The sequence below is a fragment of the Atta colombica genome, unplaced genomic scaffold, assembly GCF_001594045.1.
Source record: "Atta colombica isolate Treedump-2 unplaced genomic scaffold, Acol1.0 scaffold51, whole genome shotgun sequence".
Classification (NCBI taxonomy): domain Eukaryota; kingdom Metazoa; phylum Arthropoda; class Insecta; order Hymenoptera; family Formicidae; genus Atta; species Atta colombica.
Window position 1 is genome coordinate 255272 of NW_017259541.1, and position 21154 is coordinate 276425.

Below are 21154 nucleotides of genomic sequence, written 5' to 3' on the forward strand. Positions count from 1 at the left end.
TAGGACTTTTTTTTAGTTTATACGCTCCCGAAGTGTTAACATTTAAATTTCAAACTGCGCGCGCGGTGCGTGCGTACAAGATGATCCACTTAAATCGACCATCCGAAAAATCTCGCTTTTTTTCGATATAAAAAAATTTCAAATGAAATGGTTTCGAGGGAGTCATATTTTGGTTATGTTTTTTTTTGGTAGAGGCATCAAAAAGGTATGAAAGTGACCTGCACTTTTTTAAATAGAATTATATATATATCGATCGATAATAATTTGACAACTATCAAAAGAATAAAATTTTAAAAGAAATATTTAAAAGAAAAATTCCCAATTTTAAGATCCTGCATAGTGAAATTCGACCGACGCACCAATTTTAATGTTTTTTTAAATTTGCTCGAAATTGAATGCGTTATAAGCCTATTCTGTGTAAATTTTGATTACGGTCCAAATAAAAAAAAATCGCCATTTCAATATTTATTACCGTGTAATTTTGATTTTTTTTTGCTCATTGGATCGACAATTTTTATTGTAGACCATAATCAAAATATACTTTATTTACATAAAGTTCTGAGAATTTTTCAAAATTTTTTAATATCGTATTTTCTCATGTTGGTAAAAATAAAAAATGCAGTACTAAAAAGTTGATAAAAAATTCTGAAAAAATGTTTAAGAGTTCTATGAGAAGAAAATAAATGATTTTTATTTTCAGTTTTTTTGTAAAGTTGATAATATTTTAAATAAATAAATATTAATAATAAATAATTAAGTAATAAAAATTATTCAAGATCAATAATTGGCAATTTTTAGTATCTCAATTAATATCTTGTTAACTATTGCGAAAATTGCAAAATGGTAGAGGACTTTTCGACTCAGTTTAGTCCATTCTATTTATACAAAAGTGATTGGCCAAAATTTACGGAACATCCTCGTATACACTATATAATTATATACATATATATATATATAGTATTTAGCGTAACGCACGATTTTTAAGATACTTCCGACAGTTAAAACAAATTTAAAAGAATATAAGATGAATATATTTTGTGTAGGCTGCAACATGCGATAAAAGAATTTTAAAAATACAAAATTTTAAATCGGAAAATTAAAAAATATAATAAAATGTATGGACAATAAAAGCATTAACACAGCGGAAATTGATGCGCAAATTTCAATATAATTAACCAATAATGTCTACATAGAATATAAATGTACAATAATTGTCTGTACCATCTTATTTGAACGTTTCGGTTTTCTTCAAACTATCATCAGCAGCTTTTGAATGGCAGCTTGAGAATATAAACTCTTGAACATAGAAAGAAAATTAAGTAAGAAACTCATATTGGAAATGCTGAATATTTAATTGCAATCAAACAGTTTGAATTACAATCAGGTACAGAATTTCTGCACTATTCGTATGTGAATATTTTGGAAAGATTCAAATAGTGACTTTATGTATTCGCCTTTAACTAATTTTTGTTTTATTTTTAAATATTGACATTAGATTAGTTTGACTTATCATAAGTATTATTCTCTACGGACGTGGCTCGCAAAATAAAATTTTGACGGTCATTACTTGTCTGATTCCCATTGCGATAACAAATGTTATAATTTTAAATCGTATAATGTAAAACTAAGTCTTATTATATTTCTTGTTGCTTTTACATAACTTGACTTCCTATATTTGGAATTGTAATCTGTGGAGAATAAAGGTAGTACAATATATTGAAAACACAACAATGTAATTAATTTCTTTGTATAATTTGTTCTTTAGTCAGTCATTTGGCTTTTTAATAAAGAGACAAATTACGGCTATTCCCAACTAGAAAGAGAATGCTCATCCTCAGTTTTACATAGATTTTGAATTTCAACATTATCACAATTTTGTCAAGACATCTACGATAAGTATTTATGGATTTGCTGATGGTTTGAAGAAAACTAAAACGTTCAAATAAGATGGTATAGACAATTATTGTACATTTATATTCTATGTAGACATTATTGGTTAATTATATTGAAATTTATGCAAATTTCCGCGCTATGTTAATATTCTTATTGCTCATATATTGAATTAAAAAAAATTTTTTTCATAAAATCAAAGTCATTTTAAATTTATTAAATAGTATCATACAATTTTTTTCCATAATATAGTAGGAATCTTCAAGACAAATTCAAATTACTATCGAAATGTTGCTTTTATTAATGTTTCACTGATTTCATTGATACTTAATATTAAATTTGTAATATTATTTGTAACAGCAATACTTACAACTTCTGATCAGAGCATAGAACATACATATATAGATACATATATGTGTATATACATGTATTTATTTAATAAAATATGCAATAAAATCAATAAAACATTAAAAAAGTGATATTTCGACTGATTTGAATTCATCTTGAAGACTCCAACAATATTATAGAAAAAAATTGTATGATGCTATTTAAAAAATTTAAGATGACTTTGATTCCCTTATGAAAAAAATCTTTTTTTAATTGTTTTATCGCATGTTGTAGCCTATATAAAATAGATGAATATATTCATCCTTCAATCTTTTTTTTAACTATCGAAAGTATCTAAAAAATCGTGCGGACCGTTAAATATCGTGTGTGTGTGTGTGTGTGTGTGTGTGTGTGTGCGCGTGCGCGCATGCGCGCGCACGTGTACACATAATTAATGACGTTGACAGTGGAAGTCACATTACTTTTATATAATCTCAAAATTAACAAACCTAGAATTTTACAAAATTTGATGTATGGATATTCTTCTGCAAGAGATATTAAACATCCATTCATGGCTTCGCAGCCAGATACATTATCCTCGTAAATGTGAACGATAATAATTACTGATTTGTCTTCTCCATCAATAGCTTGTAGAAACTGATCTGTGTTTTCCAAATCGATAACTCTTCCAAAACAAAGTTTTTCTGTTTTTGCAAGCATTTCTTTCATTCTTTGTTTCTGATATTCTAGAAGAAATTCATCAGTTAATAAATTTGCCAATTCTGGATCTGTCTCATTCAGTTTTTCCTTTTCTTCATCTAAAGTACTGCGGCACGTTAAACTCAATTTGTTGATCAATTGTAATCTTTCTTTCTCTTGTGATTCTCGTTTTTCTGTTTCTAACTGTTTATATCGCTGCCAATCCTTCCAAGAACATATTTCGCATTAACATTAAATATTAAATGTTTAATTGACAATGAAACTTAAATATATATGTATGTATATGCATATATACATCAATTTGATATTTCTAAATTTTTATATCTTTCTATAATCAAAATTTAATTATAATAAACACTATATATATAAAATACATAATAGGCTCAAGTAATAAAAATTAAAAGAAATAATATTGAAAAAGGCTATAAGCCAAATATAATAAATTCAGTATTAATAATATATATTGACATAAAAGTTATAAGTGAATCGCTATACCATTTTTTTATTATTCAGATATAAGTTTGTATTTTATTCCATTTATTATTTTTATAATGAACTGTTAATAATTTTTATTATATTTATATTTAATTGATTACATGTTTAACATTGATAATGATCCAATCGGAGTTGAAACATTTGTTCTTGTAACGCTTTTCATTTGTAACTTTTATGTCAAAATATATCATTAATAATGAATTTATTGTACTTGGCTCGTATCCTTTTCAACATTATTTTTTTTACTATATATATGTGTGTGTGTGTGTGTGTGTGTGTGTGTGTGTGTGTGTGTGTGTGTGTGTGTCCAATTATACCTTTATAACACCTTTAGGTCCTGTGTTACTAGAAGTTCCATCCCATTCCGAATATGAAGGTGCATCATATTGTGCAGTATTGTCAGTATATTTGACATCATTACATTCTTTATCGGAATCTCCAGAATCATTTCCGTCATCTTCGCTAGAACTGCTGCAGTAGTAGTGTAATTTTTCTCCCAAAATTTTATCCTCCAATGTTGACATGATGTTGGAATTTTAAACTTTGTACAAAATAATAGATTAAATTAAATATGTAACAGAAACTTATTTGGACTTTTGACTATTTTTGAATACCGCTTAAAATTAAGATTTGCGGTAAAGATCTAATGAAGGGTGATCACCTCAAAAATCGATGAAATTATATTCATTCGACGCGTTTTTGCATAAAATAAAAGAATCTATCAGAAAGAAGCGTTCGGCCTCGCGAATCAAGATATTATGCCTTAAAATTGATGACTATTGAGGTTAGAAAATCTGTCACAGTCCTACAATCACCTTCTACATGCATTTTTGCATCTTTGATCTCATGCGCATGCGTTTCGTTACTTTTCCAACAGGCACGAAATTTAAAATGGGTTAGAAAGGTTTTAAACGAACATTGTCTAGGTTGCAACTTCTAGGCGATTAGGTTCCAAACGGATAGGATGTTTTTTTTTGTTCGGGGCGGCTATGTCCCTCCTGACCCCCGAACCCAAGCGCTACTGTCTATAAACCTTACTGTTCACATGGGTAGTGTTCGGTACCTCTATTGTTTACGGCATCCAGTCATATCGTCTAATTACATCGATAAAAAATCGATCAATCTATGAGATGTCGATTGTTAAGCGACGCATGTGTCGCGCGTAATCGATCTAAAACACTCAACTTATTATGACCACTCTATCTCGTCGACAGCACGTGTCTCGCCTCGTGGTGAACAAATATTACCGCTCTACCGTTGAAATCCTTTCCGCATCTATTATAAAACACGTTCGCCCGCATTTGAAGTTTGTTTGAATAAAATTTGGAAAGCAGGGAAAATCTCATTTTTCTCGATCAAGTGCCCTCGAAGCAATTATACCGCGGGAAACGCTTGGACGGTGATCGCATGGGATCGCGTGCCATCACAAATTCATCGTGCACGCAGCAAGATCGCCACATTTCTTTGGTCCTTTAAGCCGGATTCTGTCAAGTATTTGGCCTCAGTGAAGGCGAGCAGCAATTTGGCAGTCAGACAAGAGTATCTCATCGAGACGAGACAAGCGTCGCAGTAGCAGCAATCAGTATAAACGACAGCACACAATTCAATAAAGCAGCCGCAAGGCCCGTTAAGCATCAGAGACGCAGCCCGGCTCATATTACGTCATCCTGACGCAAAATCAATGTTTTGCAAGCGAAATCCTGTCGACGGCGAAAAACAAAGCCCAATGCAGATGACTTGCAACGGAAGTTCCTCAACGGCGCAACATTTGCGAGAGGAACGTTTCCATTCCATTGGAAGGCATCTATCGCATTCTCTTCTAGGATTAATTGCGTGCTTAACAAGGTAAGGAAGACCATTGCTCCGTTGCCAACCAAGTTCCCTTCTCCGCGTCCGTTGCGTACACGCGTTCGTATTTGCATTCAAGATAATCGACCAATCAGAAGCGGCGATACTTAAGCGACAACGCGCGACCATAAAGGCATCATGTACGCTTATCAGAACTTATGTAGAGTCACTCGCCGCCATTAGCCCATCAATAGTGGTTCATCTCGAAGAGTGGAAGGCGAAACTCGAGCACTATTAGGCGGAATATAATGAGGTACAATTGCGTCTAGAATCATTAGATGAGTCCGAAAGCTGCGATCGAGACGGTTTCTATGCGTTATCTGCTAAGATCCGTGAGCTCATTTCCTCTTCGCCGACATTGCAAACGTCTAAATTTCTCCATCTTCAAGTGTTCGCTCAGATCGTAGTACGCACATTCGGTTGCCTAAGTTAAATTTACCAACATTTTCCGGCAAATATGATGAATAGTTCCCGTTTTTCAATACATTCAACTGGTTATCCATTCCAACACCTCACTCTCAAATACGTAAAGATTTCAGTATCTACGAGCGTCACTCACCGGCGATGCAAACGCTGTATCAATTCATTAGAATTTGTCGGACGCTAATTATGATGTCGCGTGGTCAATTCTCAGAGAGCGATATGACAACAAGCGCGTGATTGTTCAAACTCACGTCAAGACTATAATGGATTTGCTAACTATGACAAAGGAAAATACAATCGATCTCAGAAGAATCTCTGACGGCGCTGAGAAACATTTGCACGCCCTTCAGGCATTGAAGCATCCCACGACGCATTGGGATGATCTTCTCGTCCTCATTCTAACCTCTAAACTTGACTCGCTCACATTACGCGAGTGGGAAACTTTCTTAACAGGCAACGAGTTGCCGTCGCTTAAACAGCTGTTAAATTTTATCGCTCATCGATATCAGGTACTCGAGGCTATCACAAGGGCTAGCACTTCTGCAAAGAAGGTCGAGGCAAAATCGCAGCCAAATGTTAAGTGGTCATCGTCGTGCGCGGCTACCGTTAAATCTAAATGCCACTTCTGTCAAGGAGATCACGTCATTTATTATTGCAAAACCTTCGTGGCACTTCCAGTATCACAAAGGGTCGAGGAAATTCACAGTCGCAAACTTTGCGTCAATTGCTTGCACTTCTCTTCTCATGCATCAAGTAAATGCATTTCTAATCAATGCAAGGTTTGTCAGACAAAGCACAATACGCTGCTTCATATGCCCTTAGCCGCGAACCCCATCGACTAATAATACGATAAGGAAGTTGCATCTAAGGCAACTCCTCCCCCCTCCGTCCTAGCGACTCATGCTTCAGGATCATTTAATAATGAACAAGTCATGCTTTTGACTGCAGTTGTGCTCATTTGTGACGGTGACGACTCGCGCAAGACGTGTCGAGCTTTGTTGGGTTGCGGATCGCAAGCGAACTTCGTATCCAAGAAATTTGTGAAAGTTCTCAGTTTAGAAACGCGTCCATTAAATGTCTCGATTTCCGGCACGGTAACCTCGTCCAATCACGTGGTTAGAATCAAATTACAATCGCGACTCAACTCGTACATCGCGGCTATCGAATGCAACGTTACTGATCAGGTTACTAATAAAATTCCGGCGGTTTCTTCGGAGCGGGACAAATTTAAGTTTTCGCGCAACATTCGTTTAGCTGATCCACAATTTCACATATCGTCGGATATTGATCTTTTGATCGGAGCAGAGTTGTTTTGGAATCTGATATGCATTGGTCAAGTCAAGTCTTCAGATAAGCACCCAACTCTCCAAAAAACATGATTGAGCTGGATTTTGGCGGTCGTTTGAGCAGCACCATATCGACCGCTTCAAAGGTTCACGCGTCCGTAACTAATGCGGAATTATACGAACATGTCAATCGTGCCTGGCAAATGGACGACATTTCTGCTCAACCAGACAATTACACAATGGAGGAAAATATTTGCGAGCGTCACTTTTTAGACAACGTGTCTCAAAATTCTCAGAATAGATATACAGTCAAGCTTCCAGTCAGAGAGCAAATGTTAAATAATTGGCGATTCGCGTGAGTCTGCTCTCAAGCGATTGAGGGGCATCGAGAGACGTTTCAAGCACGACCCTACGCTTAAAATTCAATACGCGGCGTTTCTCGACGAATATTTATCGCTGGGACATATGTGACGCCTAGAGCCCACTGCGGAAGAAACAATATCGTTTTATCTTCCCCATCATTGCGTCTTCAAAACGGTCGAGCAAACATCGAAAATCCATATTGTATTCGATGCATCTTGCCGCAGTTCCGACGTATCGTTAAATGATGCGCTTCTAATGGGACCGACTGTTCAACAAGATTTGATCTCAATTTTAATGCGCTTCCATTTTTTCATTTATGTCATCACCGCTGACATCATAAAAATGTATCGGCAGATTTTAGTGCATCCGTTCCAGACGCGTCTGCAGAGAATTCTCTGGCGCGATGATTTCTCTGCTAATGTCGATACGTACGAACTCACTACCGTCACTTACGGTATAGCTTCCGCGTCATTTCTGGCCACTAGGTGCCTTAAGCATTTGACTGAGCAGCACGCTCATCAATTCACTCGCGGTTCAACATGTGTTCTTCGGGATTTTTATGTCGATGACATGCTCACCGGACGACGAATTAAAACTAATTCGCGATGAAACCATTCAGCTATTAAAATTAGGAGCATTCGAGTTAAGCAAATGGGCCTCGAACTACCTTGAACTATTGGAAATAGACAATCATGCCAGTATCAGAGATAATTTTGCGGACTCATGTATTCTGGGTATACAGTGAAATCAGTGCCAGGATATGTTCCAATTTCTCTGCAAGCTTGATATAGAAGCTCATGTTGTATCAAAACGACTTTCCGAAGTCGCTAAATTGTTCGATCTTCTGGGCCTTTTGGATCCAGTCATTGTGATCGCAAAATTCATCTTGCAAGATTTGTGGCAATTGGCCATCCATTGAGACGAGTCCGTTCCTCAGGACATTCACACTCATTGGATTTCTTTCAGAACAGATGAGTGATTTGAATTAATTAAGAATTCCTCGATGCGTTAAACTCAATGTCCATCAACCAATCGTGGAAATGCACGGATTTTGCGACGCCAGCCAACGCGCGTTCGGAGCCTGCATATACCTTCGCACCAAGCTCGGTCTCAACCGACCATCATTCCAAGTTACTGTGCTCAAAGTCTCGCGTCACGCCACTCAAGACCGTCTCGTTACCGCGATTAGAGCTATCGGCCGCCTTACTATTGGCGTGATTAATCAACATGGTTAGAGAGTTCTTGGAACTCTCTAATGCCCGACTTCTATGGTCGGATTCAACAACCATAGAATTGCATTAAACTGAATAACTTCTCCCTCGCGATGATGGTCAGTTTTTGTGGCAAATAGAGTGGGTGAAATTCAGCGCCTAACAAATATCAAACGCATCATGTCGTATACTCCGACAACCCTGCCGATACATTGTCGCGAGGGCTAAATCCCTGTGACTTGATCAATGCTAAGAGGTGGCCCCGAATTTCTAAAATGGGATGAAAAACTCTGGCCGCCCAGTGTCTTCACGTGTTTAAACAATGATCTTCCCGAACAAAGGAAAATCCGCGTAGCCGCTTCCACTTCTCATCCTTGCATCATCGACGACTTGCTAAATAAGTATTCCAATTTAAAAAAATATCGCATCATAGTGTATTGTTTAAGATTATCCAAGATACACCGGGAGATACGCAGTATCTACTTTCATATCCCCCGTTGAAATATTTACCGCTTTAAATTATATTTGCGGAACGATGCAACAGCGAGCGTTCTATTGCGAATATCAAGCACTATCAAGAGCGAAATTGTAAACGCTTCTAGTGATATCTTATCGCTGTCTCCGTTCTTAGATGAAAGTAGACAAATGCGAGTTGGCGAGAGGTTGAAAAATTCAAATCTCGCGTTCAATGCGTGCCATCTAATTCTCCTGCCACGCAAACACATATTAATTTAGCATATTATAGAGCGTGAACACACACGAAACTTACACGCGGGTTTGCAAGTCACGATAGCTTTCGTGGGCCAGCGCTTTTGGTCGCTATCATTGCGATCCACCGTACGTGGAATGATACAAAAATGTATAACTTATTTTAGGGCTAATCAATCAGAGGCCTTAATGGGCTCATTACCGGCCAGCCGAGTTAACGTCTCTAGACCTTTTTCTCGCTGCGATGTAGACTATGCCGCTCTTGTTACGTGAGGGAAATCGTCGAAACGTGCGGAGTCACAAAGCGTATGTTTCGCTTTTTGTGTGCTTCGCCACGAAGTCGATCCACCTAGAATTAATAAGTGACCTTACGTCCGAAGCCTTTATTGCCGCTTTTAAGCGATTCATTTCGCGTAGCGGTAGACCCGCGCACATGTATTCGGACCACCTTCGTGGTCGCTCATAGACAAAGTCAAGAATACGACATATATAATGATCAACAGTCCAAGATTAAAGATTTTCTGTGCGAATTGGAAATTTCATGGAGCTTCATCCCGCCTAATGCACCCCATTTTGGAGGTTTATGGGAGGCAGCCGTAAAATCTGCCAAATATCACATGATTCGGATCGTGGGCAAGGCTCATTTGATCTTTGAGGAAATGCAAACGACCTTCTGTGAAATAGAGGCTATCCTCAATTCGCGTCCCCTCTTACCGTTAAGCGCCGACTCTTACGATCTAGCGTACCTAAGTCCGAGACATTTCTTGGTTGGTACGACTTTAAATGGTCTTCCTTGTGTTGACTTGAGCGACGTCAACGAAAATAGACTGCTGCAGTAGCAATGCGTAGAGCAAATCTGGCAACATTTTTGGCGCAGGTGGAGTAATGAATATCTTCACTCTCTAAAAGTCCGAATCAAATGGATGGCTAACAAGGGACTCAGTTGTCAATTAATCAACTTGTGCTCATAAGGCAGAACCTAATCCCACTTCAATGGGGCGGATCCAGGAGGTTCATCCCAATCCCGGACGACATTGCGTGCACCGCAACCGTGAAGATTGCCAAGAGTTCCTACATAAGGCCACTGTCTAAATAATATTACCAATTGAAGCCTAGTTCATGCATTATCAAACATTTAGTGTCATTTAAGTGTCTTTAGCTGTTACCTTCTAATTATATCTCACGCAAGCTTCTCTTAAAATAAGAATGACTTATTATATTGTTTTTCAGTTTGCATACTTAGATGTTAACCCTTGTTGATTTTCAGTGCAATAACTAAATACGATATTAAATCGCATCAGAGCAATTCGCCTTTTATGTTACGCTAACGAACTCATACTTGTATGTCACATTGAAAGTCAACCCTTTCAAAGCGAGCGGCATGTTTGGTACCCCCTTTACGGCGACCAGTTATATCGTCTAATCACATCGATAAATCGATCAATCCACGAGATATCGATTGTTAAGCGACGCATGCGTCGCGCGTAATCGATCTAAAACACTCAGATTATGGCCGCTCTGTCTTGTCAACAACACGTGTCTCGTCTCGTGGTGAACAAGTATTACTGCGCTACCGTTGAAATCCTTTCCGCATCTACTGTAAAACACGTTCGCCCACATTTGAGGTCTGTTTGAATAAAATTTGGAAAGCAGGGAAAATCTTATTTTTTTCGACCAAGTGCCTTCGAAGCAATTATACCGCGGGAAACGCTTGGACGGTGATCGCATGGCTGTGTCATCACAAATTCATCGTGCACGCAGCAAGATCGCCAACAGGTAGCTAAGAAGCAAAAAAAGTTAACAAAATAAGTATACGTATTTAACAATTTTTCTATCCTAAATAAATTATAACTCATGTGGACAGTAGGATGTGTGGACAATCTTTTGTAATTAATGGCCCTGGTCCTCGTTGACGAGGTAAATTTGGCCAGTCGCTTCCCAGACACCTCCAACCTTCCACAGGAATTAAACCGTAGAGATGGAAAGAATTAGAATTAGAAAGAGCGTCAATCTCTCCCCCCCCCCTCTCTGTCCGGTAAAAAACCATCATGGGACCCACGCACCACCTAGGGCGAACCGAGTCAAGCGAAACCACATCGCTCCCGGCTAAAGTCCTATATATGAGAGAAGCGACATTCATTCCCTATTACTACCTTTAGTACATATTCAGCATCGCCATATTTAATCCGCTCCAATTGATCAGCTGACCAGTTCCTATGAAACTATTTACTTCATTGTAAAAATCATGAACTCCGTCAGGATGAGGTTAAGTAAGTATTAATGTTTTTGTCTTTTCTTCTTGAATAATATAGCAATTAAATAATATAGCAATTAAAAATGTGACACAAAAAGATAAACGGCATATTGTATACTATTAGTTTTATAATTTTATTGAATGTATTATTGCAATAACGTTATGTATTTTTTTAACATAATTATGTTTCTATTTTGTCAGGAAGTATTTCGTAAATACACAAAGATACCTATTTTACATACCTATTTTAGATATGTGTATATATCAGTTCAGCTGTAGAAAAGAAACATGTGACAACTCTTCACTGCGAGCACAATAAGGTTGCTTTAATTAGGTGGGGGATAACACCAATCAGAAATCGCGACTGATGTCGTTTCTCCCATATATAGGATCTCTCTACTCCTGACCGACCACATTCGGACACCGAAAAGGAAAGAGAGAGAAGGAGAAAGGGAAAGCAAAAAGGGGAGTTCAGATCAATAGTTGCAAAGATTTGAAAAAGAAGAGAAGTCTGCAAATTTTAACCTGAGAGTCTATAAACATAGAGAAAATGTCATTAGGGTAGCGAGAAAAAGTTTTCTTAATAAATTTACTAAGGGAGGCGAACCTACCGCGATATAAGGATACCGCAATAAAAAATTATATGGTTGGCATCCTGTTTAGGGTTACCGCACGTACAAAGGAAATCCACCATGTTTTTTCTATGCAAGTTGAAATTTAAGTTGTAATAGTTAAGTTATAATAGTAGCGAAGTCTGTTAGTTAAGAGAGTCTCCTGGCAGTTGAGTGACTTTTTTTGGTACCATATCATATTAGAGGAGTTAGGATAAAACGAGGTGTAATGTTGTTCTGTAGTTTTTGAAGCGTCTTCGAAACGAGCAACTGACATTTTATTGGTTTTCAGAATCAGAAGTAGGGAGTTTAAAGTTGTCTCTTTTCCCTTTTAAGGCGGCCTTCTTGACCTGCCTTATTCATTATTTCATTGCCTGAAATACTACGATGAATCGGGATCCCCTATTATAAGAGATAGCGAGGAGACGCTTGATCCAGTGTATGGTATAAATAGAATTAATAAGTCTATTCGAACCAATAGATTTCAGGACGCTCTTAGAGTCAGAAAAAATTACTGCCTTGGAGTAACCAGTGTCCTGAATTAAAATAAGTGATTGGAGGATCGCCCAGGCCTCCGCTGTAAAGCCATGGTAGCTTCTGAAGTCAATATATATCGGAAACTGACTCCGAACTTCAGAGAGTAAATTGCAGACCCTATGTACCCCTGCTCTTCCATTTTTTTGGAACCGTCTGTATAGAAAGTAATAGCTGAGTCATGAAGATCAATGGAGTTGTCTAAGAATTCCTGTTTAACAGCACAATCGGCTTTCTTCTTGTTGTCTGAAATAATTTGCTTATAATCTAGTCGGAGAATAAAATCGGAATAGGAAGTTTCAAATGCAAGGTGAAAGGTGGAGTGAAAAGGTGTTATTACAAGCATATTTATTAAGGATGTAATATTTGAAGGATAGCGATACTGAGATAGCACTTGATCTCTCCTCGCGACAAAGCTGTCCTTTCCATGGAGCTGAAGCTGCGGATGATTGGATTATTATTCCTAGACATAGATTTCAACACGTATCTTTCGGACATAATAATAAAGCGAAGCTGAAGCGAGAATTCCTTGGCTTCAAATAGAAAGACGTTGATGGGTGTAGACTGTAATTTAGGGCGATTCTAATCGCTTTGTATTGGAGTCTTTCTAGCTATAGGAGAGAAGCGATTTTTTTATTCTGAAGAACAAAAAACTGACAACCATATTCGATGGATCTTCTAAAAAGCTCTATAGATGGTGAGTAAGAGCTAAGGGTGGGAACCCAATCGCTGCTAAAGATGATAGGACGTTAATCAGTGATTTTTTTTTTTTTTGATGATCTGCTTGAAATGATCTTCTTGAGTCTGCAATCCAAAATAACGCCCATCTTACGTTACTCCAAGGCAGTAATCTTACGTTAAGGATTCTTTCCACTAAGTGATTGTTGATAAAGATTTTGAAGGTAAAATCTTCTTTAAGGGAACACTTTCTGTTGGAAAATAAGATCCAATTGGATTTGGTTAGTGATTCCAGCCCTTTGTTCGAAAGGTACAAATAAATCATGTTAAGTGAAGATTAAAGGTTAGCAACAGCTTCTCCGACTTGTTTCGAAGAAGAATAGATCACGTCCGCATATTGCAGGTTAGTTCCAGGGTGTAGTTAAAGATTCATCTCGCGAACACTAATGTTGAAAAATAGCGGGCTGAGCGTCGAATCTTAAAGAGTTCCCTTATATACAGAATAAGCCTCGCTGAGACCCTTCTCAACAAAGTGTACATTTCTATGAGTGATAATGTTTTCTATGAATTTGCGAAGTCTTGTGGGAACTCCAATTTTTTGAGTCAAAGGACCACTTCAGGGAGCACATTGTCAAAAGCGCCAGTTATGTCCAAGAAAGCTACTGCGACTTCATGAGCCAGAAAACTTGTATAGATGTTGTTTGTGAGAATAACCAAGCTGTCTGTGCACGACCTGTTAGGTCTAAAGCCCATTTATTCTTGTGGTAAGATCGCCTGCGTTTCCCCAGCCATTGCAGCCTTAAATAGACAATCTTCTCAAAGATTTTGAAGGCACATAATAGAAGTGAGATGAAGGATGGACGAAAACCAGAATTATTTGTCTTCTCTAAAAAGCGGTTGAATAAGTTCAGAAAAAGTTCTTTGTATTTAGTCAGTAAAGCAAAAAGCATAGCATAACTGATTTGATCTAGACTTGGAGAAGAATTTTTTCTAGATTGTGATAAAGCGATGTTGAACTCATTGATTGAAAAGAGACAATCCAGATCTTTGAAAACTTTCTCCGATGGTGAAATGGTCTTCTGCAATCATTGATGACAAGCTTTTACCATTATTCGTAGGATAGAAAAGAGGATAGATTTTATCCTTGGCTTTTTCTAGAAAATTATTCTGCCTGTCGTCATCTGAAATTACACTAGAAGGTTCTGATAGATTATATCTTTTGAAGGCTTTAACTAAATCATATGTCACTGGTAGAAATCTTACAGTCAAATGATTCCACAAATTTCTTTGCCTCTTCTTGATCTTATATAAAGTCCTAATGCATGACGCTCTCGCTTTCTTGAATGAAAGAAAATTTTCGATAATAAATGAGCACTGCTGATAGATTTTTGCGGCATTTTTGCGACTTAAACTGGCATTGGAGCATTCTTCCGTCTATCAAGGAGGATTCTGTCACTGGGAGCCGGGAATGACCTGGGAAGTCGTTGCTTTTCTGAGAAGAGCAATCTCGTAAGACTTCGTAAATGATTCTGCAAAATATTCATATGCCTCAGTAGAGTCCATAGGGACCTTGCTAAAAAATTCCTCGGAAGTAGATAATAAATAATGATGTAATTTGTTAGCTTTGTTCGTATCAAGGATTAATTTGTATAGAAAGACATGTCGGACAAGAGGAGCCGCCAATGGTTATGTTAATAGGGAAATGATCACTGCCAAAGGTGTCCGATTCAGTAATGATTTTACATAGTGATGCCAAATCAGCAGAAGTAATGGTGATGTCAATTACAGATTTGTTTGTCCTCGGCGGGGAAGAGCGTAAGATTACCATCATTCATAATGCAGGTTCTATTTACATCTATCATGCTTAGAAGTCCGACCCTGCCGGGACGATCGGATTTGGAACATCCCCAAGAGATATAATGCGCATTAAAATCCTATGAGCGTGTACTTCTTGTACTTATTAAGAGTTTGAGAAAGTTTGAACTATTCTTGAGATGTATGTTGGTTCGGATGATGGTAGATGTTAATAACGGTTAGTTGCTCATCATTGAGATTGATTGCTGTACTTTGTACTTTTACCAAAGAATGTAAATTCGAAAGATTCAAATGACTGAATATGATGTTATTCCTTAACAGGATACAGATTTCTCTCTAGCCAGAGCTCTCTGAATCCTTTCTAATAACTTTAAAAGGCGAAAGTCAAAAAGGTGTGATTGGATAAAGCAGGGTATCTTGCAAGTAGAAAACATTAAACATATCGATTGATATGTTGTAACTAAAGAAGTTTGCCACGAATGCCGCAGCAATTCCATTGTAGGATTCTAATAGATTGTGAATGCTTATTGCGGGTGAAGGTGATTACTATATCTTGCTAGTAGATCAGCATTACTAAGAGAGAAGGAATGTAGATTACTTATAAGTCAGTGAGAGATTCGGAATAATAACCAAATGGATAGAATTTAGAAGATTTTTTGTAGTAGAGAAATAATGGAGGAAATTATGCTAATAATAACAAGAATGTTAATCAGAGATTCACAGTTCTCATCGAAGCTTATAATCTTCTGAATGATAATATCTATATTTGAAGTCGATTTCTCTAAGGGTAGTGGACATGGAGGCTTTTTATCGCTTGCTCCTTTGAGTGAGTAATAATGCTTCGCATCGCATTTAGTATCATTACGGTCATTGAATGCAAGCAGAAGATCTATGATCCTGAGAGTATTCTGATTTGTTTGTTAAGTTGAATGATCCAAAGAAATGATGCAGGAAGAAATTTATGTATTTTCCTGCAACAGACTCTATTTTACGGATGGATAATTTCCCTGAGGGGAGGCTCGAAACAGTCGGTTGATCATGTCTCTGAGGCGGTGACACTACCTTCTTGGCATAGCTTATAGGAAGGTTAGAAGAGAAAGAATCCTTTGAGTCGTCATGGACTAGATGTTGGAAATTATTATATGAAACTAGTGCCATAGAGGGAAGGCTAGAGTGTATAAGGAGAGTTGTAGGATTTTGGCACAAAAAAAGAAGCATAAGTATGAAGTACTTTGGAAGTAAGGAAAATTTTTAAAATCAAGAAGCGAAAATTATAATAAAATTTATTAATTTATTATTAATAATAAAATTTATTATTAATAATAAAATTAATAATAAAATTAAATTTAAAATCAAGAAGTTGTGAGAAGGCGAAGGGAGGAAACTTAGAAGCAACTATTTTTCTAGCTTCCACAAGAGAAATATTTTCTAGCACGAGTCTTATGCTTAATAATGATAGAGCATGTGTGCGAGATTGCGAGATGATCCCCTTCGCAATTGATATGGCATTGATTTGGCATGCGCCTGATCAGTTGAGCAAGAGTGATCTTCTTGTCTAGTGAGTCTACAGAAGAGGCATCTAGATTTGTTGCTTTTACAGTCGCGATCGATATGGCCAATTCTATAACATAACAAATCTTGGATTTTTGGAATATATGCGTCGACCTTGTATAAAGTATTAAATAAACTCCTTCGAGAGTGATTGTCCTGCGAATTTTATACAGACTGTTCGCGAGGGCACGTGGTCTTGCCGTTGATTGTCATGCGTCTGTTTAAGCGTTGTATATCAAGTATTTTGACTGTTGAGGTTAGATTTTCTCTGAGACAGTTCATCGAGATAGACTGATCAATTCCTTTGATAATTCTGATGCGGAAGATTTTAAAGGATAGAATGAAAGCTTGAAGGTCATTCTTATGACAGGATAAGAAATCAAACGATTAGCCGCATCAGAAGTCTTGATCTCTATTATGGCTTTACCGATGCCAAACCTCTTAATGAGAAGAATATCACTCTTGATAGACTCAGAAACAACATGAGAAAGTACAGACAAAAATGCATCGGCGTAGATTTGTCCGAGTATACATAGGGGGAATATCATTTTTAGAGTATTTATTAATCGAAGTATTCCTCGTTTTGGCGGGCGCCGATCCCAAGTGGGATTCAGATGCATTGTTCGAAAAATTATTCTTAAAGTGAGGCGGATCGACGGCTAAAACTTCCGATCTCACCTCTTCACTTGTTACCTCAGCACTACACTTGCGACTAGATCTCTCAGCATCAATGTCCATAGAAAGCGGCGAATTAATGGCTGTCGTTGACGACAAAGGCTGGTAGGGGAGGCGCCACTGCCATTACTGCTAGCGGCTTCTGCCATCAAATTAGTGAGCATTCGGTTCATATTCTTGTCCGAAGAAGCATCTGTCAAATGCGCACCAGGATCGGAATTGGAAGATGATGAGGAAGAAGGAGAAGGCAGAAAATTCGATTCCATTGGAGAGGGGGAAGAGCCATTACGTGATATTATAGATCTAACGGCGGCTTCTACTTCCCCCCCCCCTCCCCGTCCCAACATGCCGATGCCCCCGACATGAGACTGTGAGAACGTGATTTACGGAAAGACACGATAGAGAAGAGCACAAAAACATAAACTCGCGCCAGCCTAGAGCGAAAAAGCGCTATACAAACGACTTACGCAAGAAAAGTCCCATAGCGAATCCACATGCATATCCAATGCGCCACGGAATTATGTATGGACAGTAGCGCTTGAGTTCGCCACTCCGAACAAAAAAAATAACATATCCTACCCTCCTATTTGGAACATAACCGCCTAAAAGTTGTCTAGACAGTGTCCGCTTGAAATATTTCTAACCCATTTTAAATTTCATACATTTTAAATTTTCGTGCCTGTTGGACCGAAAAGTAACGAAATGCATGTGCATAAGATCGAAATGCATGTAGAAAATGCTATTGTAGGGCTGTGACAGATTTTCTAATCTTAATAATCATCAACTTTAATGCTTAATATTTCGGTTCATAGAGCTTATTTCTGGCAAATTCTTTCGTTTTATGCAAAAACGCATCAAATATAATTTCATCGATTTTGGATCTCACTCTCCATTAGACCTTCAACAGATTTGTAAATGTTTTGTGATTGAAAATATAATCAGATGGATTTTTTAACTTAATATTTAATTCAAGAAATGCATTTTTAAAAATATAAACTAATAATCAATAAATTATTTTAAAGAATTTTATTAACTCTTATGAGTCGTTCTATGGAAAGAACTCTTCTCAAATTCTTTTCTTCTATGTATCAATAATAAATCTTTTATTATATTAGGTGTACAACTTTGCTTCCGCCGTTTTCCTATAGATGGCTTTAGCGATAAGTGATGGTCGAAATAAATAGATCATAGACGTCATACAATAAACTTGGGCATCTGTCAACATAATCCCATAGAAACATTAGTCGATTTGTGTCTACATCATAAAGTTATTCTTGATTGAAAATGTCAGTTTACGAGCCAAATTCTCGTCATTTGCGGGAGGTTTTAATTTTTTGCTTCAATATGTAGAAATCTGCGGCTGAGGCTCATCGAATGCTCTTAAATACTTATGGTGAGGCCGCTATTAGTGAAAGAACGTGTCGTGAGTGATTTCAACGCTTCAAGAACGGTTATTTTGACATCGAAGACCGACATAGCGGTGGAAGAGAGAAGGTTTTCGAAGATGCAGAATTGGAGGCATTACTTGAGCAAGACTAGTGTCAAAATCAAGAAGAATTGCACGATCATTAGGAGTGATTCAACAAGCCATGGGAATGATTCAGAAGCAAGGAAATTGGGTACCGTACGAATTGAAGCCGACAGATGTTGAACAGCGTTTGTTTGCTTGTGAACAGCTGCTTGAAAGGCAAAGACGGAAGGGATTTCTGCATCGCATTGTGACTGGGGACGAAAAATGGGTTCATTACGATAATCCCAAGCGCATAAAATCATGGGGAGTTCCCGGCCATGCTTCCACGTCGACGGCCAAACCGAATATTCACGGCTTCGAAGTCATGCTCTGTATTTGGTGGGACCAACTCGGCGTAGTGTATTATGAACTGTTAAAACCGACTGAAACAATCACAGGCGATCGGTATCGAACGCAATTGATGCGTTTGAGCTGAGCATTGAAAGACAAACGGCCGCAATACAACGAGAGACACGATAATGTGATTTTGCAGCATGACAATGCTCGACCCCATGTTGCGGAAGTGGTCAAGACATACTTGGAAACGTTGAAATGGGAAGTCCTACTCCACCCGCCGTATTCTCCAGACGTTGCTCCCTCTGATTATCATTTGTTTCGATCAATGGCATACGGCTTGGCTGACCAGCACTTCCGGTCTTATGAAGAAGTAAAAAATTGGATCGATTCGTGAATAGTCTCAAAAGATGACCAGTTTTTTCGACGCGGGATTCGTACGCTACCCGAAAGATGGGAGAAAGTAGTGGCCAGCGATGGACAATACTTTGAATCATAAATGTATAACCAGTTTTTTACAATAAAGCCTCGAATTTCAGAAAAAAAAACGGCGGAAGCAAAGTTGTACATCTAATACGTATATTTATGTTTTAAAAATAAAACAAAAAGAACGTCTTTATTTTTCAATGGTTTAGAAATTCATTGACACACCAGATGTACATACAAAGAATCCAAACTTAAAGAAGAGCTTTACGTATTGTTTATAAATATGAATAAAGTATGAGAGAAGTAATGTTGCAATATTCGTGGAATTTCTTCACGGAGTAATAAGAAAAACAAATTCAAGTTCGTCACGAAAAAAAAAACTTGAAACACGGTATAAGAAAATCCATGGAAAATCCGGCAGATGTGATTTTAATCATCGTGCCTTGTGGGAAAAGTTAGAAGTATGAGTTGTTGACTGTCACGTTGTTACAAGTCACACATATGTATAAATGTGTAGTACATCTAAAGATGCTTTTCATGAGCGTCAATTGATAAATGTCAAGACAATTTTGTGACGTCATGTTAGTTTCAGTGTTTTGACGCTCAGAAGTTCAGATTTTCCAACTTCTAAGCGTCGCTATTTTTTAAAAAGAACTATTTTTTAAAAAGAAGTGAAATAGATTCATTAGATGTATTACTTAGTAAATTAGTCAATTAAATAATACATCTTCAATATACAATAAACGTATTCAAGAAAGAAATTTCATTTCAGAGTTTTAGTAAAACTTGTGGAGTAATACTTGTGGAGTTGGCGAAACTATCGTAAATGAGGCTGAGATAGTTAATCACAACTGCGTAACAGAGTATTCAAATATTCTTGTAGATAGTAATTCAAGATATTTTTATCCACAATGTAGTAAGAGTTCATTCAATTAAAAATATTGATTTTATAAAACTTTTTATTTTAACGTTAGAATTATATATTGAATAAAATTTCTTTCATTTTATAATGTTTGTACATTCTACCATCCACTAGTAATATTTTATTAATGATGAACACATTTTTTTGAAAATTGCAACAAATCAATACTGTGAATATAACCTATTTTTTTATGCGAATTACAAAAATATAACGTGAAACCTTTTTCATTCGCGCGCGTCAAAATATCGACGTTTTATGACAATTTAATCTTACCCTTATCTGATTTTGAGCGTCAATGCGTCAAGTGACAGGTGCAATACATGATTCAACCTATCAAAAATTATGTATTGTGGAATACACAGTTTTTGATAGGTTGAAATTCTTATTCTCTATTCTCTGTTTCCTGTTCCTTTTATTGCGGAATCCCTTAGAAGTATTGATTGTCACATGGTCACAGGTCACATACGTATGACCAGAGAGGTTTCTCTCTGGTGACCTATGTGTACGAGACAATCAATATTTCTAACTGTTCCCAAGGCGCGATGGTACTAAAATCACATTTGCCAAATTTTCCATGGATTTTCCGACACCATGTTTCCAGCTCAATTTCAGA

At 37.2% G+C, this 21154-nt stretch overlaps 2 protein-coding genes across 2 annotated transcripts in view; one reads left to right on the plus strand and one right to left on the minus strand.

Annotated features, from left to right (window-relative positions):
• LOC108691730 (phosducin-like protein) overlaps positions 1–5273 on the minus strand; it is a 6514-nt gene extending 1241 nt beyond the window's left edge. The window contains exons 1-3 of the mRNA XM_018199603.1: positions 4094–5273; positions 3750–3973; positions 2727–3141 (exon numbers count right to left, since the gene is read on the minus strand). Coding sequence (XP_018055092.1) covers positions 2727–3141; positions 3750–3956 — 622 coding nt within the window. The 5' untranslated portion in view covers positions 3957–3973; positions 4094–5273. The remainder of the gene's footprint in view (positions 1–2726; positions 3142–3749; positions 3974–4093) is intronic.
• On the plus strand, positions 5159–7082 carry LOC108691712. Its single transcript, XM_018199579.1, has 3 exons — positions 5159–5277; positions 5915–6456; positions 6652–7082. Exons 1-3 carry the CDS (start codon positions 5159–5161, stop codon positions 7080–7082), a joined length of 1092 nt encoding a protein of 363 aa, XP_018055068.1.
• The last annotated feature ends 14072 nt before the right edge of the window (positions 7083–21154 follow it).

Bases quoted from the DNA above. Each gene is read 5' to 3' on its own strand.
- LOC108691712 (XM_018199579.1), top strand. From the start codon at position 5,159: ATGCAGATGACTTGCAACGGAAGTTCCTCAACGGCGCAACATTTGCGA. The intron at 5,278-5,914 runs GTAAGGAAGACC...GTCAATTCTCAG, and splicing joins TTAATTGCGTGCTTAACAAG to AGAGCGATATGACAACAAGC. The intron at 6,457-6,651 runs GTAAATGCATTT...TTTTGACTGCAG, and splicing joins CTTCTCTTCTCATGCATCAA to TTGTGCTCATTTGTGACGGT.